We start from the raw sequence: 20,690 nt of genomic DNA, 5'->3' as shown, positions 1-20,690 counted from the left end.
CTGCCTCAGCCTCCTGAGTAGCTGGGACTACAGGCACCCACCACCACGCCCGGCTTGCCTAATTTTCTGTATTTTTAGTAGAGATGGGGTTCCACCGTGTTAGCCAGGATGGTCTCGATCTCCTGACCTCGTGATCTGCCCGCCTCGGCCTCCCAAAGTGCTGGGATCACAGGCGTGAACTACTGCGCCCGGCCTCCATGCACAAAATTTTTTAAAATATTGTATAAAATTATCTTCAGGCTATGTGTACAAGGCATACATGAATATAAATAAATTCTGTGTTCAGACTTAGATTGCATCCTCAAGATACAGTACTGTGTGTATATGTGTGTGTGTGTGCACGTGGGCAAATATTCCAAAATGCAAACAAAAATCTGAAATCTGAAACAGTTCTCTGTTCCAAGCATTTTGGATAAGGGATACTCAATCTATAGTATAGGCAAAGCAATAAAATCATTTCAGACACATCTCATAATTAAGGAAATGTGCTAATATTGTTGGGAGACAAGGTTCCTACTGTAGAAGAGAGATACAAATGTGTAACAGGGAAAGGCAAGGAAAAACCCTGTAGGGATGGATTAAAATTGGAGTTACATTATGTGTGAAGTCATGACTTCTAAAATACATATAGGTGTACATGTGCACATATGTATCTACATACATAACACATATAGGTGTATACGTACCTGAGTATATTTTCTAGCTCTGCTGACAGCCTAGAATCAAAGTCATGCCAGTGGCAATGAGTACACTTAGTACCCAGGTCTTGGTTTACGAAACCAAAAATCAATGAATCATGCTTTCTCAAAGAAATGTCTGGTTGTGGGGCTGGGGCACAGAAGGTATAAGATATAAGAATATCTTGTTATGCCAGAAAGTAAGGAAGCACCCCAAAATGATGGAGGCATGCCACCTAGTAGCCAGCTTGAAAGACAAATCTGAACATCAAAATATTAAGGACAGTGATGAATTACAAGCCAATGGGGAAAAAGCAGAACTCCATGAAAGCATACTGACAACAAATAAAAAAAGAATGAATAAAATTCTTTTTTGAATTTTGTTCAAATTCAAAAGAAAAAGGAGAAAAGGAGAGCTCATGACTACACTGGAATGTTTAAAGCCAACTGGTAAATCTTCACACTAGATATTGGTGCAAGAATCATAAATAGATGCTAGATTTAGGAGAGAAATGACGATGAGTAGCAGGATATTTGTATGGTCTTACAGTATCTCCTCACAGAACGTTTATTAGCAAGATAGGAAAATAAACTGTAGCTCTACAGAAAGAAATCAGACAACACATTACCAGTAAGGGGTAGATGAATATCATGTACTTTTAGATGTGATACCTTGGGCAGGACACACCATCACTTACAGAGTATTTTGGCCAGGAATGTATAAACTGACATTAATCATGAGAAAGCATCAGACAAACTCCAAAGCTTGTTTTTCAAAAACGCCAGTGTCATAAAAGACAAAGAAAGGCTGAAGAACTGTTCTAGATTAAAGGAAACTAAAAGTACACGGCAGCTAAATTTGTGATCATGTACTGGCTCCAGTGTTGAAGGAAAAAGTTTGATATTATTGGATATTATTGGGTCAACTGATGTAACTGAAATACGGAAAACAGATTACAACAAATTAGTACAACGAAAGTACTAATGTTAAATTTACTGAAGTTGATAGCTATACTGTGGTTATGTAAGGGAATATCCCCATCCTTAGGAGACACATATTGAAAAATTTAGAAGAGCAATGTTTACAATTTACTCTCAAATAGTTACAAAAATAGTATGTTTATCTATATGTGTATACGTGTATTTACACACAGAGAGAAAGAATATACGTGAAAACACAAATGTTTAAGCAAATGAGGTAAATATTAATAGTATTGGATTTGCATAAAAGGTATACAAATATTGTTTGTGCTACTCTTGTAACTTTTCTCTAAGTTTGATATTATTTCCAAAATAAAAAGCATTATAATACAAGATCAAAAGTGCTGTAGTAAAGTGTTACAGTACAGGTAAGGGAGATGAGCTGCCTGGGAATGACCTAAAAAAGCTTTCTCAGAGAATACAGCATTTTCGATGGGCATAGGAGAGTGGGATAACACACCAAACATCATACTCCTTGCCCTGGGGGATGGAGACAAGGTGACTGGGTCGACTATGCAATAGCTCTCACCTCTCCCTGGCCAGGAAATAATGTGCACCTGCAGCTGACTGGTCTTGAAATGCTTCTCAAGATTGGTAGAGGTGGGTAAAGAGGTAGCAAGCAGTCCATGACCCAGTGAACAGTGTCCCATGAGCAGGCACTGGCTTATATTTGCCACAGAACCTCCCTAACCACTCTGAGCTTTGATTAAAGTCTCTCCACATTTCAGATACAAGAAAATAGTTCCAGAATCAGCACCAAAAATAAAGGCCTTGGTCATAATACTCTCTTACTTCCATATGCCAAATAGTCATTATCTGAGTCACTGGGCTCTGGGTAATGACAACCTCTAATCCCTATGGGCAAGGCCACATATCATTTCTAAATCATTCAGACCCCTGAGAACAGTGAGTCCTCAACAGAGGCTCACCCACTGGAATCGTGAGGCTGGTCAGCACTGCCAACTTTTAATGACCAACATTGTAGCCTAAATTAAGCTTTCAGATAAGCAAAGCATCCCAACTGAGAACAGGTGAAGATGGGACACGTGTTGGAGGGCAGATGTGGGTTCAACACACTAACCTAGAGGAGCAGAAGGCAAGTAGATGCAGAACCCAATTCTGGGTATAACCAGAATATACCGTCGATTTTGGTGACTCCTCTGCCAGGAATTTATAATCTTATGGTCTTTATCCACTACATTCTTACAAGTAACATAATGAAAATCACCAAGAAGCAATAACTTACCCTGGCAAGTTTCTCTGGTTTGGAGGAAACGTGCAGCTGGGAAAACAGCTCTGTTATGTCCTTGGTAAAATCTTCATCCCCTAAAAAACCAAGTCCCATATAAAACACTCCAGAAAGACTGCTGAGGATCATGAGGTGGCAGGCAAGGAGGAAGAGGAGAGGAGTGGTAATAGCAGCAGCAGTAGTAGTAATAACAAGAGCAGCAGTAGTAATGTACATGAGCATGGTGCTTTAGTGCTTATAGTATCCTTTTATGTATATTATATCAATAAATGCTTCAATGGGCTTGAGAGAAAAGTGACATTATTCCATGTTAGAGATGAAGTGATTAAGGCTTGAAGACATTAAGTGACTTCCCCAAGATTGCATAGTAAAGATTACTGGTCAAACCTTAGTCTTCCTACTCCAAGTCCAAATCCTGTGCTGTGCTTTTTGCATTACATCCAGAGCATGAATGTAGAAATGGTGACAGCATAGACTAAGCAAGTACTGTGCATGCACTTCCAAGAAAGTGGAATTTAAGTTGGGACATCAAACTTGAGTACAAGTTAGCCAGGAGAACATGAAGTGTTTCAGGCAGAGAAACAAACGCAAAGAGCCAAAGGTGAAAGAAAGTATGCCAAGGAGTTTAATATGATTGAGAGTATCTAACATAACGGGGAGAAGTGATAAGCCTTCTAGAAAGGTAAGATCCAGATAATAAAGGCCATATAATCGATGGTGAAGAATTCAAACTTTATAATGAGGAAGTGAGGAACCACTGAATGGTTTTAAGCAGAAACAGAATTACATTTAAATTTTGGAAAGATCACTTTGATGGCTGGGTGGAGAATAGATTAGAAGGGGGAAAAGAAGGGAGGCAGGCTGAGGCAATAATCCAGGATCCAGGTAAGAGAAAATGGTGGATAAGAAGAAAAGAGGATCAATCATTACGCATCCATCATAATTAAAAATAAAAAGAAGAGAAGCAAAGGGGATTCCAGAACGTTGGAAGGATGGTAAGGAAGCTGTTGGAGTTAGTCTTGTGAAAGATGATGGAGAACCAGGAACACTTACAAAGAAACAAACAAGCAAATGGGTGACTCAAAATCAAAAAGCAATTAGCAAATCCAAACAAACAGTGGGAAAGGCTCTCTTTCCCTCCCTACTCATCTGAATCCTATACACTCCCTGCTTTGTGGTCTAGCCCACGGCTTCCCTGCAACATGGAATGCAGAAGAGAACTCTTGTACATAGAAACCTTCTAGCGATCTACTTACAGTCTATAGAATATTTCTTAATTCACTATAGTTTGCCAGGGCAAATCATTACTGCTTCATACTCAGCATCTTGCTTAATATTCCCAGGAACAAAAAAGTGTATCTTGGCTCTTCTGTCTCTATCCACTATCCTTTCGTCCTTCTCTCTTGATATTTAAGGCAGAGAATTAAATGATTTCGTGATCTCAGGTATAATAAGGTTTGGGAAAAGCTGATCTCACTAATTGACACAACTCTTCCTACGTAAGACATTTAAACAACTGCTAATAACATTCTACGATTTAGGTAGACACTTTGTTTTCTCAAATAATTTGTAATTTGGATACAAGGGATGAATCTGAATCCATAGTGGGATGCATATACCCAAACGGGTTCACAAAATAATTCAATGGAGGGCAGGAAATAAAATTGACTTTTTATTTATAGAAATTTATCTCATTCTACTAAAAAATTCTATTTTAGGGTATGTTTTAGAATGTAAATTATAATTATGGTAGTACATATAATTTATATAAATTAAATTTATATAAATCTTCCAAGCAGGAAGACTCCTTCTGAAAAAAGGAATCAGGTATATATGGTAGAGAGGCAAGAGCCCAGGATGCTGATGGAAAATGAAGATAACCAACATCATCACTGGTTCTGTGGTAGTCTCTCCCCTCTGAAAATCACCACTTTTTTAAAAAACAGCTTCATAGAGACATAAGTAAATACTAAGGTCACTATTGCATTCTCAACCAAAATCACTGGGAAAGGCTGGGGCACAGTGAGTGGTGGGGGGAATCCGGTGCTATCTTTTCAGAGTTCTGATCTCTGGAGAACACGTAGGAAAAAAAAATATCACAGACACAAAACCATCTGTTTAGAAAACTGCTTGGAGTTCTCTGAACGGTATTTAAAGACTGGGATTTCTGATTACTATGGAAAGCCAGATGTTGAGTAAATTGAACAAATACTGTTAATGGCACTACAAGCAAATAATTTAAGTTTATAAATAACTGAGGATTGTCATGTAGGGCTTGATTAGGAAATTAGGAACAATGGAGCAACTTATGAAAATCAAAATTAATTTATCAGTTTCCTGCTAAGACTTTTAAAATGCATATTTTTACCTATTTCTTTATGCCCTCCTAACAACGAAAATAATAGCCACATTTGTTGAGTGCTTACTATGTGCCACATATTAAATACAGTATTTCATTTAATCCTTATAACTTGAGAGGAATTAGCATACTCTTCTTACAGGTGAGGAAACAGAAGCTCAATGTTAAGTAACTTCCCAAAGTCACATGGCTTAGTAAATGGCAGATCTTGATTTTGAATCCAAGTCTAATTCCAAAACCCATCCTTTTATTCACCATGCTATACTGCCTTCTCAATATCTCAAGGCAGCTTTAGAAACTTGTATTCAAGAACCATTTTCTAATCAGGACAAGTACCTTTACATAGAATAAGGTATCATTTAGCAAGATGCTATATAGCCAGCCAGTTTGACTTCTTAGTTAGGACACAATGCAGAACACAAATGGAAACAAAAAAGAAAAAGCCCTAAAAGTAGGAGAGATCACGGCAGAAAGGAGGCAGGAATAGACTGCAGCTCCCACTCGGATGGACAGAGCAGCACGTGGAGGCTCACATTGTAAACTTCTGCTCCAGAATGACTGCAGGAACACATTAGGAAAGCCGAGAGAACCCATATACCCTCTGAAGGAAGTGGATTGCTCCTGCAGGACCTGGGAGACCTCCCAAATACTGTGAGTGTGGAAGTGGGAAAGGGAGATCATCCGCCCCAGAACACACAACCCATTAGGGAACCTGAAGGTCTAGATTACAGGAGACAAATCTGACCTCATTGGAGCTGAGTCAACTTAGAGAGCCAAGTGAAATACAGGGGTAGAGGAAGCAGTAGGAAAACCCCTGTGGGCTCGCTGGGTTCTCTAGCAAGCAATTTCCACCTTGCCTCACAGGGGTTCTTCAGGAGGACGGCCAGAGGCACTGGGAAAAGGCCACAGGGAGAAGGAAACCTCCAGGTGAACTTCGTAACAATTTGAACTGATGGAGAACTCTCCTTAACAGAACTCAGGAGAGGGCATGAATCCAGTGTGTGGACTCCACGGGCAGGGGAAGAACGAAAGCTCTACTTGCTTTCACAGCTGGGAGGTGGGTAGTCTGGGTCAAGTTCTCAGCCCTGCTTGCTCACTGCCTGGAAATAGACTCAGTGTGGTTGGGGGGTGGGCACAGTGGGAGTGAGACCAGCCCTTTGGGTTGCATGGGAGCTGGGTGAGGCCTGTGACTGCTGGCTTTCCCCCACTTCCCTGACAACCTGCATGACACAGCAGAGGTAGCCATAATCCTCCTAGGAACATAACTCCATTGACCTGGAACCTCATCCCCATTCCCCACAGCAGCCACAGCAAGACCTGCCCAAGGAGAGTCTGAGCCCAACCCTGCCCTTCCCACCCTGATAACTGAAGACAAAGAACATATACTCTTGGGAGTTCTAGGGCCCTGCTCACTGCCTGTTCTTCTCCACACTACCACAGCTGATGCTCTCTTAAAAGTGCCACCTCCTGGCAGGAGGCCAACCAGAATAAAAATAGTGCATTAAGCAACCAAAGCCAAGGACACTCACGGAGTCCACATCACGCCCCTGCCACCTCCACCAGAACAGGTGCTGGTATCCACAGCTGAGAGACCCACACAGATGGTTCACAAGACTCTGTACAGACAACCACCAGTACCAGACTGGAGCCTGGGAGACTTGCTGGGTGGCTAGATCCAGAAGAGAGATAACAATCACTACAGCTCAGCTCTCAGGAAGTAACATCCCTAGGAAAAGGGGGAAGAGTGCTACGTCAAGCAAATACCCCGTGGGACAAAAGAATCTGAACACCCTTGTGCCCTAGACCTTTCCTCTGACAGAGCCTACCCAAATGAGAAGGAACTAGAAAACCAACTCTGGTAATATGACAAAACAAGGTTCTTTAACACCCCCCAAAACCACACTAGCTCACCAGCAATGGATCCAAACCAAGAAGAAATCCCTGATTCAACTGAAAAAGAATTCAGAAGGTTAGTTATTAGGGTAATTAAGGAGGCACCAGAGAAAAGGCAAAGCCCAATTAAAGGAAATCAAAAAAATGATATGAGAAGTGACGAGAGAAATATACAATGAAATAGATAGCATAAATAAAAAACAACCAAAACTTCAGGAAACAATGGATGCACTTACAGAAATGCAAAATGTTGTAGAAAGTCTCAACAACAGAATTGAACAAGCAGAAGAAAGAACTTCAGAGCTCATAGACAAGGTCTTCAAATTAACCCATTCCAAAAAAGACAAAAGAAAAAGAATAAGAAAATATGAGCAAAGCATCCAAGAAGTCTGGGATTATGTTAAATGACCAAACCTAAGAATAATCAGCGTTCCTGAAGAAGAGAAATGTAAAAGTTTGGAAAACGCATTTGGAAATCGAGGAAATTTCAAGGAAAACTTCCCCAGCCTTGTTAGAGACTTAGGCATCCAATACAAGAAGCTCAAAGAACATCTGGGAAATTCATCACAAAAAGACCATTGCCTAGGCACATTGTAATCAGGTCACTGGAAGTTAAGACAAGGGAAAGAATCTCAAGAGCTGTGAGACAAAAGCACCAGGTAACCTATAAAGAAAAACCTATCAGATTAACCGCAGATTTCTCAGCAAAAACCCTACAAGCTAGAAGGGATTGGAGCCCTATCTTCAGCCTCCTCAAACAAAACAATTATCAGCCAAGAATTTTGTATCCAGTGAAACTAAGCTTCATAAATGAAGGAAAGATAGTCTTTTTCAAACAAACAAATGCTGAGAGAATTTGCCACTACCAAGCTAAAAGGAGCTCTAAATCTTGAAACAAATCCTGGAAACACATCAAAACAGAACTTACTTAAAACATAAATCTCGTGACCTATAAAACAAAAATACAATTAAAAAAAAAATGATGTACAGGCAACACAGCACAATGAATGGAATGGTGCCTCACATCTCAATGCTAATGTTGAATGTAAATGGCCTAAATGCTCCACTTAAAAGACACAGAATTGCAGAAAGGAGAACTCACCAACCATCTACTGCCTTCAAGAGATTCACCTAACACATAAGGACTTACATAAGCTTAAGGTAAAGGGGTGGAAAGACATTCCATGCAAAAGGACACCAAAAGCAATCAGAGGTGGCTATTCTTGTATCAGACAAAACAAACTTTAAAGCATCAGCAGTTAAAAAAGACAAAGAGGTACACCATATAATGGTAAAAGGCAGTGCCCAGCAGGAACATATCACAATCCTAAACATATATGCACCTAACACTGGAGGTGCCAAATTTATAAAACAATTGCCAACAGACCTAAGAAATGAGACAGGCTGGGGGCAGTGGCTCACGCCTGTAATCCCAGCATTTTGGGAGGCCAAGGTGGGCGGATCACCTGAGGTCGGCAGTTCGAGACCAGCCTGACCAACATGGAGAAACCCCATCTCTACTAAAAATACAAAATTAGCCAGGCGTGGTAGCACATGCCTGTAATCCCAGCTACTCAGGAGGCTGAGGCAGAAGAATCGCTTGAACCTGGGAGGCGGAGGTTGGGGTGAGCCGAGACTGCACCATTGCACTCCAGCCTGGGCAACAAGAGCAAAACTCCGTCTCAAAAATAAATAAATAAATAAATAAAATAAAAATGAGATAGACAGCAACACAATAATAGTGGGGGACTTTAATACCACACTAACAGCACCTGACAGGTCATCAAAACAGACAACAAAGAAACAATGGATTTAAACCATACCCTGGAACAAATTGACGTAACAGATATATACAGAACATTCTACCCAACAACTGCTGAATATACATTCTATTCAACAGTGCATGAAACTTTCTCCAAGGTAGACCATATGATAGGCCACAAAAGGGGCATCTATATATTAAAAAAATTGAAATTATATCATGTACTCTCTCAGATCACAGTGTGAATAAAACTAGAAATCAACTCTTCAAAACCATGCGAATACATGGAAATTAAATAACCTGCTCCTGAATGATCACTGGGTCAAAAATGAAATCAAGATGGAAATTAAATTCTTCAAACTGAATGACAATAGTGACACAACCTATCAAAACCTCTGGGATACAGCAAAGGTGGTGCTAGGAGGAAAGTTCATAGCCCGAAACACCTACATCAAAAAGTCTGAACGAGCACTAACAGACAATCTAAGGTCACACCTCAAGGAACTAGAGAAGTAAGGACAAACCAAACCCAAACCCAGCAGAAGAAAGGAAATAACCACAATCAGAACAGAACTAAATGAAGTTGAAACAAACAAAAATACAAAAGATAATCGAAACAAAAAGTTAATTCTTTGAAAAGATGAATAAAATTGATAGACCATTAGCAAGATTAAGCAAGAGAGAAAATCCAAATAATCTCAATTAGAAATGAAATGGGAGACATTACAACTGACAACACAGAAATACAAAAGATCATTCACGTCTGCTATGAACACCTTTATGCACATAAACTAGAAAACCTACAGGAGATGGATACATTTCTGGAAAGATACAACCTTCCTAGCTTAAATCAAGAAGAATCAGATACCCTGAATAGACCAATAACAAGCAGTGAGACCGAAATGGTAATTTTAAAAATTACCAACAAAAAAAAGTCCAGGACCAGATGGATTCACAGCAGAATTCTACCATTCAAAAAAGAATTCATACCAATCCTATTGACACTATTTCTCACAAAAGAAAGAGGGAACCCTCCCTAAATCTTTCCATGAAGCCAGTATCACCCTAATTCCAAAACCAGGAAAGAACACAACCAAAAAAGAAAACTACAAACCAATATCCCTCATAAGCATAGATGCTAAAATCCTTAACAAAGTACTAGCTAACCAAATCCAACAACACATCAAAAAGATAATCCACCATGATCAAGTGGGTTTCATACCAGGGATGCAGGGATGGTTTAACACATGAAAGGCAATAAATGTGATATACCACATAAGCAGAATTAAAAACAAAAATCATACAATCATCTCAATTGATGCAGAAAAAGCATTCAACAAAATGCAGCATCCCTTTATGATTAAAACTCTCAACAAAATCAGCATACAAAGGACATACACCTCAATGTAATAAAAGCCATCTGACAAACCCACAGCCAACACAATACTGAATGGAGAGAAGCTGAAAGCATTCCCTCTGAGAACTAAAAGACAAGGATGCCCACTCTCACTACTCCTCTTCAACACAGTACTGGAAGTCCCAGCCTGAGCAATCAGACAAGAGAAAGAAATAAAGGGCATCCAAATCGGTAAAGAGGAAGTCAAACTGTCACTGTTTGCTGACAATTGTTTACCTAGAGAACCCTAAACTCTCCTCCAGAAAGCTCCTAGAACTTATAAAAGAATTCAGCAGTGTTTCTGGATACAAAATTAATGCACACAAATCAGTAGCTCTTCAATACAATAACAGCGACCAAGCAGAGAATCAAATCAAGAACTCAACCTCTTTTACAAAAGCTGCAAAAAAAAAAATAAAACACTTAGAAATATACCCAACCAAGAAGGTAAAACACCTCAACAAGGAAAACTACAAAACAATGCTGAAAGAAATCATACACGATACAAACAAATGAAAACACATCCCATGCTCATGGATGGTAGAATCAATATTTTGAAAATGACCACACTGCCCAAAGCAATCTACAAATTCAACACTACCCCCATCAAAATACCACTACCATTATTCATTGAACTAAAAAAAATCCTAAAATTTGTATGGAACCAAAAAAGAGCCCACACAGCCAAAGCAAGACTAAGCAAAAAGAATAAATCTGGAAGCATCATATTACCTGATTTCAAACTACACTATAAGGCCACAGTCACCAAAACAGCATGGTATTGGTATAAAAATAGGCACATAGACCAATAGAACAGAATAGAGAACCCAGAAATAAACCCAAATACTTAAAGCCAACTGATCTTTGACAAAGCAAACAAAAACATAAAGTAGGGAAAGGACACCCTGTTAAACAAATGATGCTAGGATAATTGGCTAGCCACATGTAGGAGAATCAAACTGGATCCTCATCTCTTACCTTACACAATAATCAACTAAGACCTGAAACTATAAAAATTCTAGAAGGTAACATTGGAAAAATCCTTCTAGACATTGGCTTAGGCTAGGATTTCCTGACCAAGAACCCAAAAGCAAATGCAACAAAAACAAAGCAAAGTAGCTGGAACTTAATTAAACTAAAGAGCTTTTGCATGGCAAAAAGGTCAGCAGAGTAAACAGACAATCCACAGGGTGGGAGAAAATCTTCACAATCTATACATCTGACGAATGACTAACATCCAGAATCCACAATGAACTCAAACAAATCTATAAGAAAAAAACAATCCAATCAAAAAGTGGGCTAAGGACATGAACTGACAATTCTCAAAAGAAGATAAACAAATGGCTCTAAACATATGAAAAAATGCTCAACATCACTAATGATCAGGTAAATGCAAATCAAAACCACAATGCGATACCACCTTACTCCTGCAAGAATGGCCATAATCAAAAAACCAAAAAATAATAGATGCTGGCATGGATGCAGTGAATAGGGAACACTTCTACACAGCTGGTGGGAATGTAAACTAGTACAACCACTATGGAAAACTGTGTGGATTTACCTTAAAGAACTAAAAGTAGAACTACCATTTGATCCAGCAATCCCACTACTGGGTATCTACCCAGAGGAAAAGAAGTCATTATATGAAAAAGATCCTTGGAGGGGTCCATTCCAAGATGGCTGAATAGAAACAGCTCTGGTCAGTGGCTCCCAGTGTGATCGACACAGAAGACGGGTGATTTCTGCATTTCCAACTGAGGTACCTGGTTCATCTCACTGGGACTGGTCAGACAGTGGGTGCAGCCCACGGAGTCCAAGCCAAAGCAGGGTAGGGCATCGCCTCACCTGGGAAGTGCAAGGGGTCGGGGGAGTTCCCTTTCCTAGCCAAGAGAAACTGTGACAGACTATACCGGGAAAATCAGGACACTGCCACCTAAACACTGCGCTTTTCCAACAATCTTAGCAAACGGCACACCAGGAGATTATATCCTGTGCCTAGCTCAGTGGGGCCCACTCCCACGGAGCCTTGCTCACTGCTGGTCTAAGATCGAACTACCAGGTGGCAAGCCTGGCTGGGGGAGGGGCGTCCGCCATTGCTGAGGCTTGAGTTGGTAAACAAAGCCTCCAGGAAGCTCGAACTGGGAGGAGCCCACTGAAGCTCAAGGAGGTCCCCCTGCCTCTGTAGACTCCACCTCTAGGGGCAGGGCATAGCTGAACAAAAGACAGAAGAAACTTCTGCAGACTTAAACGTCCCTGTCTGACAGCTCTGAAAAGAGCAGTGGTTCTCCCAGCACGGTGTTTGAGCTCTGAGAATGGACAGACTGCCTCAAGTGGGTCCCTGACTCCCATGTAGCCTAACTTGGAGACACCTCCCAGTAGGGGCTGACTGACACTTCATACAGCTGGGTGCCACTCTGAGACAAAGCTTCCAGAAGAAGGATCAGGCAGCAACACTTCCTGTTCAGCAATATTTGCTGTTCTGCAGCCTCTGCTGGTGATACCCAGGCAAACAGGGTCTGGAGTGGACCTCTAGCAAACTCCAACAGATCTGCAGCTGAGGGACCTGACTGTTAGAAGGAAAACTAACAAACAGAAAGGAATAACATCAACAAAAAGGACATCCACACCAAAACCCCATCTGTAGGTTACCATCATCAAAGACCAAAGGTAGATAAAACCACAAAGATGGGGAGAAACCAGAGCAGAAAAGGTGAAAATTCTAAAAACCAGAATGCCCCTTCTCCTCCAAAGGAACACAGCTCCTCGCCAGCAACAGAACAAAATGGGACAGAGAATGATTTTGACAAGTTGGCAGAAGTAGACTTCAGAAAGTCGGTAATAACAAACTACTCCGAGCTAAAGGAGGATGTTTGAACCCATCGCAAGGAAGCTAAAAACATTGAAAAAAGATTAGACGAATGTCTAACTAGAAATAAACAGTGTAGAGAAGACCTTAAATGACCTGATGGAGCTGAAAACCATGGCACGAGAACTACGTGGCACATGCACAAGCTTCAGTAGCTAATTCGAACAAGTGGAAGAAAGGGTATCAGTGATTGAAGATCAAATTAATGAAATAAAGTGAGAAGAGAAGTTTAGAGAAAAAATAGTAAAAACAAAAGAACAAAGCTTCCAAGAAATATGAGTCTATGTGAAAAGACCAAATCTACGTTTGACTGGTGGATCCTGAAAGTGACGGGGAGAATGGAACCAAGCTGGAAAACACTCTTCAGGATATTATCCAGGAGAACTTCCCTAACCTAGCAGGGCAGGTCAACATGTACATTCAAGAAATACAGAGACCACCACAAAGATACTCCTCAAGAAGAACAACCCCAAGACACATAATTGTCAGATTCACCAAGGTTGAAATGAAGGAAAAATCTTAAGGGCAGCCAGAGAGAAAGGTCAGGTTACCCACAAAGGGAAGCCCATCAGACCAACAGCGGATCTCTCGGCAGAAACTCTACAAGCCAGAAGAGAGTGGGGTCCAATATTTAACATTCTTAAAGAAAAGAATTTTCAACCCAGAATTTCATATCCAGCCAAACTCAGCTTCATAAGTGAAGGAGAAATAAAATCCTTTACAGACAAGCAAATGCTGAGGGATTTTGTCACCACAAGGCCTGCCTTACAAGAGTGATCCTGAAAGAAGTGCTAAACACGGAAAGGAACAACTGGTACCAGCTACAGCAAAAACATGCCAAATTGTAAAGACCATAGATGCTAGGAAGAAACTGCATCAACTAACTAGCTAACATCATAATGACAGGATCAAATTCATACATAACAATATTAACCTTAACGTAAAGGGGCTACATACCCCAATTAAAAGACACAGACTGGCAAATTGGATAAAGAGTCAAGACCCATCAGGGTGCTATATTCAGGAGATCCATCTCACGTGCAGAGACACACATAGGCTCAACATAAAGGAATGGAGGAAGATCTACCAAGCAAATGCAAAGCAAAAAAAAAAAGCAGGGATTGCAATACTAGTCTCGATAAAACAGATTTTAAACCAACAAAGTTCAAAAGAGACAAAGAAGGCTATTATATAATGGTAAAGGCATCACTTCAACAAGAAGAACTAACTATCCTAAATATATATGAACCCAATACAGGAGCACCCAGATTCATAAAGCAAGTCCTTAGAGACTTACAAAGAGACTTATACTCCCACACAATAATAATGGGAGACTTTAACATCCCACTGTCAACATTAGACAGGTCAACGAGAAAGAAAGTTAAGAAGGATATCCAGGAATTGAACTCAACTCTGCACCAAGCAGACCTAATAGACAGCTAGAGAACTCTCCACCCAAAATCAACAGAATATACATTCTTCTCAGCACCACATTGCACTTACTCCAAAATCAACCACATAGTTGGAAGTAAAGCACTCCTCAGCAATTGTAAAAGAAGAGAAATCACAACAAACTGTCTCTCAGACCACAGTGCGATCAAATTAGAACTCAGGATTAAGAAACTCACTAAAAACCACACAACTACATGGAAACTGAACAACCTGTTCCTGAATGACTACTGGGTACATTAACAAAATGCAGGCAGAAATAAAGATGTTCTTTGAAACCAATGAGAACAAACACACAACGTACCAGAAACTCTGGGACACATTTAAAGCAGTGTGTGGAGGTAAATTTATAGCATTAAATGCCCACAAGGGAAAGCAGGAAAGATCTAAAATCAACACCCTGACACCACAATTAAAAGAACTAGAGAAGCAAGAGCAAATAAATTCAAAAGCTAGCAGAAAGCAAGAAATAACTAAGATCAGAGCAGAACTGAAGGAGATAAAGACATAAAAAACACTTCAAAAAAACCAATGAATCCAGGAGCTGTTTTTTTGAAAAGATCAACAAAACTGATAGACTGCTGGCAAGACTAATGAAGAAAAGAGAGAAGAATCAAATAGATGCAATAAAAAAATGATAAAGGGGATATCATCACCAATCCCACAGAAATACAGACTACCATCAGAGAATACTATAAACACCTCTACACAAACAAACTAGAAAATCTAGAAGAAATGGACAAATTCCTGGACACACACACTCTCCCAAGACTAAACCAGGAAAAAGCTGAATCGCTGAATAGAGCAATAACAGGCTCTGAAATTGAAGCAATAATTAATAGCCTACCAACCAAAAAAAGTCCAGGACCAGACGGATTCACAGCCGAATTCTACTGGAGGTACAAAGAGGAGCTGGTACCATTCCTTCTGAAACTATTCCTATCAACAAAAAAAAGAGGGAATCCACCCTAACTCATTTTATGAGGCCAGCATCATCCTGATACCAAAGCCTGGCAGAGACACAACAAAAAACGAGAATTTCAGACCAATATCCCTGATGAACATCAATGCAAAAATCCTCAATAAAATACTGGCAAACTGAATCCAGCAGCACATCAAAAAGCTTATTCACCAAGATCAAGTTGGCTTTATCCCTAGGATGCAAGGCTGGTTCAACATATGCAAATTAATAAATGTAATCCATCACAGAAACAGAACCAAAGACAAAAACCACAAGATTATCTCAATAGATGCAGAAAAGATCTTCAACAAAATTCAACAACCCTTCATGCTAAAAACTCTCAATAAATTCGGTACTGATGGAACGTATCTCAAAATTAAGAGCTATTTATGACAAACCCACAGCCAGTATCATACTGAACGGGCAAAATCTGGAAGCATTCCCTTTGAAAACGGGCACAAGACAGGGATGCCCTCTCTCACCACTCCTATTCAACATAGTGTTGGAAGTTCAGACTAAGGCAATCAGGCAGAAGAAACAAATAAAGGGTTTTCAATTAGGAAAAGAAGAAGTCAAATTGTCCCTGTTTGCAGATGACATGATTGTATATTTAAAAAACCCCATTGTCTCAGCCCAAAATCTCCTTAAGCTGATAAGCAACTTCAGCAAAGTCTCAGGATACAAAATCAATATGCAAAAATCACAAGCATTCTTATACACCAATGACAGACAGAGAGCCAAATCATGAGTGAACTCCCATTCACAATTGCTACAAAGAGAATAAAATACCTAAGAATCCAACTTACAAGGGATGAGAAGGACCTCTTCAAAGAGAACTACAAACCACTGCTCAATGAAATAAAAGAGAGAGGACACAAACAAATGGAAGAACATTCCATGCTCATAGAGAGGAAGAATCAATATCGTGAAAATGGCCATACTGCCCAAGGTAATTTATAGATTCAATGCCATCCCCATTAAGCTACCAATTACTTTCTTCACAGAATTGGAAAAAACTACTTTAAAGTTCACACGAAACCAAAAAAGAGCCCACATTGCCAAGACAATCCTAAGCAAAAAGAACAAAGTTGGAGGCATCACGCTACCTGACTTCAAACTATACTATATATATACAGTATAGTATATATAGCACAGTATTTGTATACTATACAAGTCTACAGTAACCAAAACAGCACGGTACTGGTACCAAAACAGAAATACAGACCAATGGAACAGAACAGAGGCCTCAGAAATAACACCACACATCTACAACCATCTGATCTTTGACAAACGTGACAAAAACAAGAAATGGGGAAAGGATTCCCTATTTAATACATGGTGCTGGGAAAACTGGCTAGCCATATGTAGAAAGCTGAAACTGGATCCCTTCCTTATGCCTTACACAAAAATTAAGATTAAAGACTTAAATATTAGACTTAAACCCATAAAAACCCTAGAAGAAAACCTAGTCAATACCATTCAGGACCTAGGCACAGGCAAGGACTTCATGACTAAAACACCAAAAGCAATGGCAACAAAAGCCAAAATTGACAAATGGGATCTAATTAAACTAAAGAGCTTCTGCACAGCAAAAGAAACTACCATCAGAGTGAACAGGCAACCTACAGAATGGGAGAACATTTTTGCAATCTACCCATCTGACAAAGGGCTAATATCCAGAATTTACAAAGAACTTAAACAAATTTACAAGACAAAATCAAACAACCCCATCAAAAAGTGGGCAAACGATATGAACAGACACTTCTCAAAAGACGACATTTATGGAGCCAACGGACACATGAAAAAATGCTCATCATCACCTGTCATCAGAGAAATGCAAATCAAAACTACAATGAGATACCATTGCACACCAGTTAGAATGGTGATCATTAAAAGGTCAGGAAACAACAGATGCTGGAGAGGATGTGGAGAAATAGGAATGCTTTTACAATGTTGGTGGGAGTGTAAACTAGTTCAATCATTGTGGAAGACAGTGTGGTGATTCCTCAAGGATCTAGAACTAGAAATACCATTTGATCCAGTGATCCCATTACTGGGTATATACCCAAAGGTTGATAAATCATGCTGCTATAAGGACAAATGCACACATATGTTTATTGTGGCACTATTTACAATAGCAGACTTGGAACCAATCCAAATGTCCATCAATGATAGACTGGATTAAGAAAATGTGGCACATAAACACCGTGGAATACTATGCAGTCATAAAAAAGGATGAGTTCATGTCCTTTGTAGCGATATGGATAAAGCTGGAAACCATCATTCTGAGCAAACTATCGCAAGGACAGAAAACCAAACACCACATGTTCTCACTCCTAGGTGGGAACTGAACAATGAGAACGCTTGGACACAGGGTGGGGAACATCACACACTGGGGCCTGTCAGGGAGTGGGGGAATGGGGGAGGGATAGCGTTGGAAGAAGTGCCTAATGTAAATGACGAGTTGATGGGTGCATCAAACCAACATGGCACATGTATACATATGTTACAGGCCTGCACGTTGTGCACATGTACCCTAGAACTTAAAAGTATAATAATAAAAGAAAAAATAAAAGAAAAAGATACTTGCACACACATGTTTACAGCAGCACAATTCACACTTGCAAAAATGTGGAACCAACTCAAATGTCCATCAATCAATGAGTAGATAAAGAAACTGTGACATACTATATATATATATATATGAGATAGAATACTACTCAGCCATAAAAAGGAATGAATTAACACATTAGCAGTGACCTGGATGAGACTGAAGGCTATTATTCTAAGTGAAGTAACTCAGGAATGGAAAACCAAACACCATATGTTCTCATTAATAAGTAGGAGCTAAGCTATGAGGATGTGAAGGCTTAAGACTGACACAATGGGCTTTGGGGACTCGGGGGGGAAAGGATGGGAAGGGAGTGTGGTGTATACTGCTCAGGTGCACAAATTGGGTGCAGTGTATACTGCTCGGGTGATGGGTACACCAAATTCTCACAAATCACCTCTAAAGAACTTACTCATGTAACCAAACACCACCTGTTCCCTGATAACCTATGGAAATAAAAACATTGAAAAAAAACAACAAAAGACAAACAGCACTGGTAAAGATACCTATGTAATTATAAATGATATAAATGTATATTTCTTCTCCTTAAGTGATTTTAAAAGAAAAAGAAAAAAAAGTCCCTGTTTGTAGAGAATCCACACACTTAACTTTATGTTTCCTGTCACGGGAAAACCTCTAAGACTCTCACTCAGAGCTCTTTGCTTTTAACAGACATCTTGAATAAAACTAGTTACCTTGTTTCTCAGCCACAGATTAGAAATAGAAAACCAAATGAGATTCATGGAATATCAGAAGTCAGCTCACTAACAGTGAAGTAAAAGATGAACAGATAAATGAACAGAAAGAAATAAAGACGTACAATTCTAAAAAGCAATCAGAGACATTTTTAAAAAGCATTGCAGTTTAGGTTATTTAATCTGCTAATTCTCAAACTTGTTGGTCTCAGGACCTTGTTGTACTTGTAAAACTTTCTGAGAACATTAAAGAGCTTTTTTAGTGTAAGTTTTATACATATACATATACATATAAAAAGTTATAAATATTTATACAAAACTAAGTGTTCATTAATTCATTCAAAACAGTAAACCCACACTAGTTATTAACATAAATAACATACTTTTTATTTTAAAAAACTGTATTTTTCAAAAAAGAAAAATTTCAGTGAGAATAGTGCCATCATTTAATATCATGGTTGAATCTCTTTAATATCTAGCTTAACAGATGATAGGTAAATTCTCTTATCTACTTTTATATTCAGTCTGTTATGTTGCTTTAAGTATATGAAGAAAATTCAACTTTACAAAGATATATAGTTGGAAAGGGAAGAAGTATTTTAATAGCCTTTTCAAATAATTAATATTCTTTAATACCACACCAAAACTCAACAAGTGGTCGTTTCTTAAAAATTAGTTGCAATGAACTATATTGCAATATACCTGAAACCATATCATAAAATTTTGTACACTAAATTAAAATCCATTAGGTCTTTTACCCATGGTGATTTGACATTTAGAAAATATTGGTTCTCTGAGTCATGCAGGTTTTCCAAATGCCAATACATTTCCTTGTAAAATATAAAAAAGTGATATTTTAACAAATATGATCACCACAAATTTCATCAGAAGAGTCTATAAGCACTGGGAAGCTGTCAAGCTCACCACGGCAGCAAATATGTTTTACAAAGTTTCAACCTTCACATACATTTTTATCATGACATGTACATTTTTATCATGAGTCACAAATAAATGAGTTGCTTTCCTTGAAGAAAAGGCTCACTTCATTCATTTTCAGGAAAATGTGTACCAATTATCCTATTCTGAATAGTCTCCGTGACTGTTATCCTTTCAAGTAAAAATGTTATTCCACGAAAAAAGCATGTAGTTCAGCTCACAACTCAAATAATGTAAGTGCTTTTCCTGAGACAAACATCATACTTCAGTAGGCATCACACAGAATATTTGTAAGATGCATACTTAAAGGTCAAGATTTAATAAAATTAATAATGTTTACTGCTTCATCAAGGACAAGATTAAATAAAACTGGCACTTTTTTTTTTTTAACTGCCAATGAATGGCAATAAAAATGCAATGACACTAGTAGACTTTGCTAACATCTTGATCCATGTTATGGCACCAGCAATTTTATGCATGATTGTTATTCACCATCAGCACAAATGCCAAAGCAGAAAAAAAAATCATAATAATTTTTTAAAAATTCCTAAGTAGACAACATCTTAGTATTATGATGCAGAGTTTTAACTCATAGACGCCCTGAAAGGATTTTGGGAATTCAAGGGTCTACAGACCACACTTTGTTCATCATTGATTTAACCTACTACATGGGTGATTGTCTCTACGTCTTAATGAAACCTAAGAGAATTTTTCCATTCACTTTTAAAGTTTATAACTGATTATTTCATCAACAAAAGGCAAAACTGTATTCGTTAGATTCCACTTTTTAAAAAAAGATCAGTTAGTGTATATCTTAGAAACATTTCCTGCTAAAATGTTAATAAAACAACCCTT

General features: G+C 38.9%; 1 protein-coding gene across 5 annotated transcripts in view; it reads right to left on the bottom strand.

The window, feature by feature from the left end:
* FAM114A2 (family with sequence similarity 114 member A2) overlaps positions 1 to 20,690 on the bottom strand; it is a 53,262-nt gene that overhangs the window by 19,378 nt on the left and 13,194 nt on the right. For all 5 annotated transcript variants that reach the window (XM_010360534.2, XM_010360535.2, XM_030927146.1 and 2 more), the window contains one exon: positions 2,905 to 2,984. In XM_010360534.2, coding sequence (XP_010358836.1) covers positions 2,905 to 2,984 — 80 coding nt within the window. The remainder of the gene's footprint in view (positions 1 to 2,904; positions 2,985 to 20,690) is intronic.

Source organism: Rhinopithecus roxellana, chromosome 3, assembly GCF_007565055.1.
Source record: "Rhinopithecus roxellana isolate Shanxi Qingling chromosome 3, ASM756505v1, whole genome shotgun sequence".
Taxonomy (NCBI): Eukaryota; Metazoa; Chordata; class Mammalia; order Primates; family Cercopithecidae; genus Rhinopithecus; species Rhinopithecus roxellana.
This window is presented reverse-complemented; position numbering and strand designations above follow the sequence as displayed.